The 6,587-nt window shown below is 42.1% G+C and overlaps 1 protein-coding gene across 1 annotated transcript; it reads left to right on the top strand.

Annotated features, from left to right (window-relative positions):
* Positions 1–358: 358 nt before the first annotated feature.
* Positions 359–4,381, top strand: LOC139829735 (enolase-like). The gene is made up of 17 exons (XM_051326476.1): positions 359–609; positions 1,201–1,264; positions 1,497–1,561; positions 1,671–1,718; positions 1,842–1,928; positions 2,039–2,119; positions 2,206–2,307; positions 2,391–2,471; positions 2,554–2,628; positions 2,840–2,902; positions 2,983–3,063; positions 3,141–3,335; positions 3,424–3,474; positions 3,559–3,647; positions 3,734–3,785; positions 3,876–3,932; positions 4,112–4,381. The coding sequence occupies exons 1-17, from the start codon at positions 379–381 to the stop codon at positions 4,190–4,192; spliced, it is 1,503 nt and encodes a 500-aa protein (XP_051182436.1). The 5' UTR covers positions 359–378; the 3' UTR covers positions 4,193–4,381.
* The last annotated feature ends 2,206 nt before the right edge of the window (positions 4,382–6,587 follow it).

Here is a 6,587-nt window from a genome sequence, read left to right as displayed (position 1 = left end):
AACCCATCAGCCGGCTTATGCATAAGCTAAAAGAAGTGGGCCTAAAGCACCTTCTAAACCTTTACAGCCTAGTCTGAACCAGGTGGAGCACAGCCCATTGAAACGCGCGTCGAAGCCCATCGACAACCGCGCATTCCCGCGGGCCGACCGTGGTTTACGAAACACTACGGCGGCTGCCTCGCCAGCGAATATGCCATCTGCCTAATACAGATTCCATTTGCCCTTCCCATCAAAAAATACTGCCGACGAGCGATCAAAAGAAAAGCGTCGATGCCAATTTCCCCTTTTCTTCCTCTGGAAGAAATTCATTACTTATTGTCCAAACAAAATAGTACCGCCGATGCGATCGAAGAAAAAAACAATAGAAAACGGCAGTAGATGCCAAGTCATGTGAACCCCCTCCTTTCCTCCGTCAGCGAAGGCTGGCTGCCCGCTGCGTCGCACCATAAAAGCGGCCCCGCTCCCCTCCTCAAAACCTCCGCAAATTCCCAGCTCGCTCTCCGCCCAAAACATCCTCTAGATCCATCGCTTTCCCCGGCCATGGCGGCGACCATCCAGAGCGTCAAGGCTCGCCAGATCTTCGACAGCCGCGGCAACCCCACCGTCGAGGTACGCGCACCACCCAACTCCGCTCCATCCTCATCTAGGGTGTCGCTGTACACCGAGATCTGGAGCTCGAGCCCCGATTTCGAGTCTCTTCCTCTGTAGGGTTTGTATCTGGTAATGAGCGATACGACCAACCACTCCTAGTGCCTTGGACGGTGCGATCTGTAACTGCGTAGCTCCGATTTGGCCTTGGGTTGGTGGATTGTGCTCTGATCTGTTCGTTTATGTGCTTATTAGTCCGCTTTGGCTGTAATCCTGGTTACGGATAGGGTTTTAGCAATTTTACGGGTTCCAGTAGATCTGATCATTTCGTGGCTACGCGTTTACCCGATTAGCCGTACGATCTACTATTTAGCTTTTCCGTTCTCCTTCCTGATTTTTTTTTTGCTTTAGCGAGGCGACTGGATGGTTTGTAGCTGATCTGCTGCTTGTCACGATCTGATCTCTGTTATCTCGTTGTTTAGTTTCACACTAGTGGGAATGATGATGCGGTAGTAGTTTCCGCCTATGGTCCAGTTCGTTTTCAGTTATTAATGCTTCCAGCTTGCCGATTCTTCCTATAGCTAACTGTCAACCCTTTTCTTGTGCTGCCAGGTTGATGTGTGCTGCTCTGATGGAACTTTTGCGAGGGCTGCTGTGCCCAGCGGTGCATCAACTGGTAGGTCTCTCAGTTACCAGCGTGCTTTCTTTTTCTGTTGTGCTACTATCTGTGGAGGAAGCTGAAGAATCTCTTCTAGCCTCGTGGCTTCTGCATGTTCATTTTCATTCATTGAGATTTAGTTTCCCATTCAGATTTGGAGGATACATGCTGTTCTTTTTTATGTCAATCACTAACGTCTGTCTACCCTTGCTGTGAAATTTAACTTGGGCTGTTCTTGCCTGTATAATAGGTGTCTACGAAGCTTTGGAGTTGAGGGATGGAGGCAAAGATTACTTGGGCAAGGGTGTGCTAAAGGTTTGTCTTGATTTTGCGTGTTCTATAATGTCTTTGTAGCATCTCATCTCTTATAACTTTAAGCTGTGATTGCTCCATAAGTTAACTCTTAAAGTTGTCCCTGTAACAGGCTGTGGACAATGTGAACTCCATTATTGGACCAGCATTGATTGGCAAGGTTTGCCTCCTTGCTCCTTCGTTAAACTGATTATGTGCATACTACAGTATTAACTTATTGTTTTCTCTGCATACATATACAGTATTAACTTAATAGTTTTGACACGTTCTATTTGCTTTGTAGGATCCCACGGAACAGACTCTGCTTGACAACTTCATGGTTCATGAACTTGACGGAACCAAGAATGAGTGGGGCTGGTGCAAGCAAAAGGTATATTTTGGTATTGGTGTACATGTTGGTGGTTATGTTTTGAGAGGAAAAGTACAACCATTTGCTTTTCGCTAATTGCCACCTGATGACTTGATCCTCTTGAAATTCAGCTTGGTGCTAATGCTATCCTGGCTGTGTCACTTGCTGTATGCAAAGCAGGAGCTTCTGTCAAGAAGATTCCACTGTACCAGGTACATTTCTCTATGCTGGTTACACTTATCACTGAATTGCTGTTATGCCAATCACTGTTGATTTATTTGTGTCTTGTAAACTGCAGCACATCGCCAACCTTGCTGGTAACAAGCATCTGGTTCTGCCTGTGCCCGCATTCAATGTCATCAACGGTGGATCACATGCTGGAAACAAGCTTGCTATGCAGGCAGGCCCCAAACCTGAATTTACATATAGCTCTTATCGTATGACTTCCGTGGCCTGTAACTTACGCCCTCTATGCTTCTACAGGAATTCATGATCCTTCCTACTGGTGCTTCATCCTTCAAGGAGGCCATGAAGATGGGTGTTGAAGTGTATCACAACTTGAAGGTCATTCTTCAATCATACTTTTCACTTTCTAACTGGTAGTTTTGCAATGTCTAATAGTTTACTCATTTCCTGTGTGGCACAGTCTGTTATCAAGAAGAAGTATGGTCAAGATGCTACCAATGTTGGTGATGAAGGTGGTTTTGCTCCTAACATTCAGGTTTGTCCTTTATATCTTTGGCTTACGCCCCTACAGCATGAGATAATCCCTTGAAATGGCTCGAAAGTTATTCAGAAATTTGTCTTATTTGTTTCTTCTTGAATAAGGTCATGATTATCTCTATGGTACTAGAAATTTATTTGTTTTTTGAGGTCAACAAAATATCTTTTTGGAGTATTTGTTAATTCCTTGGCCTTTTGTGAAATTATAGGAGAACAAGGAGGGTCTTGAACTCTTGAAGGTGGCTATTGAAAAGGCTGGATATACTGGCAAGGTTTGTTGCATTACGTCATGTCTAAGTTGATTTAATGATTATTGACACCTTTTACTGAGACATTCCATATGCTAAACTAGGTTGTCATTGGAATGGATGTTGCTGCTTCAGAGTTCTACAGTGAAAAGGACCAAACCTATGATCTGAACTTCAAGGAAGATGTAATATCTGATTGTCAGATTGAGTTCTTAACTTTATTTTGATCGCCAATTTATGGTTATTCTGTTGCTTGTTGCAGAACAATGATGGCTCCCAGAAGATATCTGGAGATAGCCTGAAGAATGTGTACAAGTCATTTGTTGATGAATACCCAATTGTCTCGATTGAGGACCCATTTGATCAGGATGACTGGGTTCACTATGCTAAGATGACTGCGGAAATTGGAGTGCCAGTGCAGATTGTCGGAGATGACCTCCTTGTCACAAACCCAACTGTATGTACTCTCTTTAATGTAATACATTGTCTTTTAACTTTTCATTTGCCTAGGTGATTTACATAGTTTATTACCCTCTTACGTGCAGAGGGTTGCAAAGGCGATTGAAGAGAAGTCATGCAATGCTCTTCTCCTCAAGGTATGCCTGGTTTTAGATAACTTCATTTTGTTGCAGCCGATAGCTTTGTCAGCTCAAGTATTGTGTATCCTCATTACAATGTAGGTTAACCAAATTGGATCTGTGACCGAGAGCATTGAGGCTGTGAGAATGTCAAAACGTGCTGGCTGGGGTGTGATGACCAGTCACCGGAGGTACACTTCTCAGTCACCATCTTTTGTTCCTGTACTTGTACCTTTCTTTGTTATCTGAAAATTCGATTGCCATCTCTTTGCTGCAGTGGTGAAACCGAGGATACATTCATTGCTGATTTGGCGGTTGGCTTATCTACGGTATGTTTCCAATTTTTTATTGGAAGAATGTCAGTAGTGCAACTCAAGTTTAATGGTGAAGCTAATTGAAAAATCTCCTGTTTGTTACAGGGCCAGATCAAGACCGGAGCACCTTGCAGATCCGAACGTCTCGCGAAGTATAACCAGGTATGGAAACTAGCTACCACTCACTTTTTTTTTTTTTTTGAAATTTAGCTACCACTCACTTGTAGACAGTCTATTGCACATACTGCTATCTTTTTCGTTGCTCTTTCTTGTAATACGGTGCGTTTATTTGACAACATAGGCTGGTGCATTCTACTGACTTTTTTTTTTAACTGGGGCAGCTTCTTAGGATCGAGGAAGAGCTTGGTGCCGCAGCTGTGTACGCTGGACTCAACTTCCGTACCCCAGTGGAGCCCTACTAGATGGGAATTGAAGGAACTTCCGTACCCCAGTGGAGCCCTACTAGATGGGAATTGAAGGAGCTTCTCTGTTCCTAAATTTTGTCAAAAATGTGCTGTACTAAACTTTCCCGGTGCCCGGTTGCGCTTGTAGAATCGGAGCAATAAGTTCCCAGTCACGTGGATACAAAATACAATCTGAACTTTGATTTCTGTCTTTTGGTGGTGTTCTGGATGGATCTCTACCCTGTTTGAGGAATGTTTGATGTTTATTTCATGTTTTTTCACGTGTTCTGATCTATATGCTGCTTGATGAATGTTTGATGTTTATAACATGGGGTTTTGGGATGTTCGGTTTTTGCCATTTTGAATTACAGTATACCCTGAAGAATTTGTTCGGTCCGGAAAGTTAGTGACCTAGAAACTAATTTTATGTGTTGTTACTTTTTATCTTCCGGGATATGTACCTTCCAATTTGCAATAGAATTACAAAAATCCCTGCCCTTCGAAATTATAATTCTTGGGAAATGCAAATGATATTGAGATCATCCTCATAATCCATTTTTACCAATTGTATTATTTCCTTGTGTATCTCTATAGGAGGTTTTTGTGCATGTGTCTTTAGTTTCTCTTTTATCATCTCGTCCAGGAAAGTTCTGAGTTTCGGATTGCTGGGTATTCCACCAATTCTTAATCCAGAGTTCCAGACATTTGTTAAGTCTTTCGGGTTCTGTCAGTGTGAATAAAACACTCATTTTAGTTTTGCTCTTCTTCCAGAAGTAAATCTGCACGTTGGAACTTTTGTGAGATCAGAAACTAATTTTACAATCATGCAGAAGTAAATCTGCACCTTGGAACTTTTGTGAGATCAGAAACGCATCTGACTGCCTAGAGCCCAGGAGTAACAGGGGTGCTCAATGAACTGAAGGGTTCCATATTGGCTCGGTGCAATTATACATTGATGTCGTCTCTTTCTTTTTTCAAGAAAGACTTGCTGGATTTTGAACATCAGGGTAGGAGCTTAGATGATGGCACAGCTTTCATATGACTCAAGCATAAGATAAACTACCGTGATTTAAATATGTCAAATTATCTCACCTTTTATATACTGTGTCTCCGTCCACCTTTGCTTTCGAACCGGATTTGGTCTTACGCCCGTTCCTATACATGGTAAACGTAGCTAGTCCTATACATTTGCACAAAACCTTTTTGTTCTTTCATTTTCATTTTTATCAAAGGGGATTAGATATTCTTTCATTTCCATTTGAACTTCTTTTGCTACCATTTCATGGTAATAGTATGTGAACCTATGTTTTTGATATACAATCATATTTCTTTTGAGTACAGTTTTCTTTGGAAATACCTGAGAAATTCATTTGGGAGCGATGGACACTTGCTTTGAAATAAATTAATATGTTTAATGGAGTGTATTGAAAAATTGTTTTAATGTTTGTCAATATTGTTTGTGATTGTTTCTTTAAAACATATGTTATCTATTACATATGTACCAACATTTTATTAGATACATACCCATATATCTTGCATGTTACACAAATGAACTTTTAAAAGGATACCAATTTTATACTACAAATACCGCGACTTTCTGTATCTACATTCATGGTTTACATCTTCACATATATTTTAAAATATACTCATTAAAATGTCGCACTGTAAAGATCAAAACGTTTCGGTCCCTAGGTACGAGAGGAGAAGGCTACCCCAAGCGGCTAGGGTTTCAATCCACCCAACGGTTAATGGTCTTCTAGGCCATGGATCATGACTGCATGAGGGCTGTAGGGTTCCTTTGTTTGTTTTAGTTTTTTCACTTTCTTGTTCGGGATGATGAGGCGGCGACAACATCTGAAATTCATAGTAAGATACTCGCAACTCTATCCTCGCTACAATGGTGCGCCTAGCACCACTAGAGGGTGCGTCGCGTTGTGTGTCCGGCAGATCTTCCGGGATCTGGTCATCTTTTGTGTTCGTTGGTGTGGTTTGAAGTCAGTCTCTTTTGATCTACGACTGTCATCATTGACGATGGTTGCTGGTGTGATGCACTGTTTCTTTGGAGTCTTCGCACGACGATTATTGTTTGTTTTACTATAACAAACTCTACATCGAAAAGTTCTACCGGATCGAGTGATGGCGGGGCGAGGACGGTGACGTGCCTTCTTCTGATAGTGTGTGTAGTCGTCGCTAGGTGATGATGTCTACGCACGCTTCTATTCCTGTAGACAGTGTTGGGCCTCCAAGAGCAGAAGTTTGTAGAACAGCAGCAAGTTTTCCTTAAGTGAATCACCCAAGGTTTATCGAACTCAGGTAGGTAGAGGTCAAAGATATCCCTCTCAAGCAACCGTGCAATTACGATACAAGAAGTCTATTGTGTCCCCAACACACCTAATACACTTGTTAGATGTAT

This window comes from Lolium perenne, chromosome 4, assembly GCF_019359855.2.
Source record: "Lolium perenne isolate Kyuss_39 chromosome 4, Kyuss_2.0, whole genome shotgun sequence".
In the NCBI taxonomy this organism is placed as follows: Eukaryota; Viridiplantae; Streptophyta; class Magnoliopsida; order Poales; family Poaceae; genus Lolium; species Lolium perenne.
This window is presented reverse-complemented; position numbering and strand designations above follow the sequence as displayed.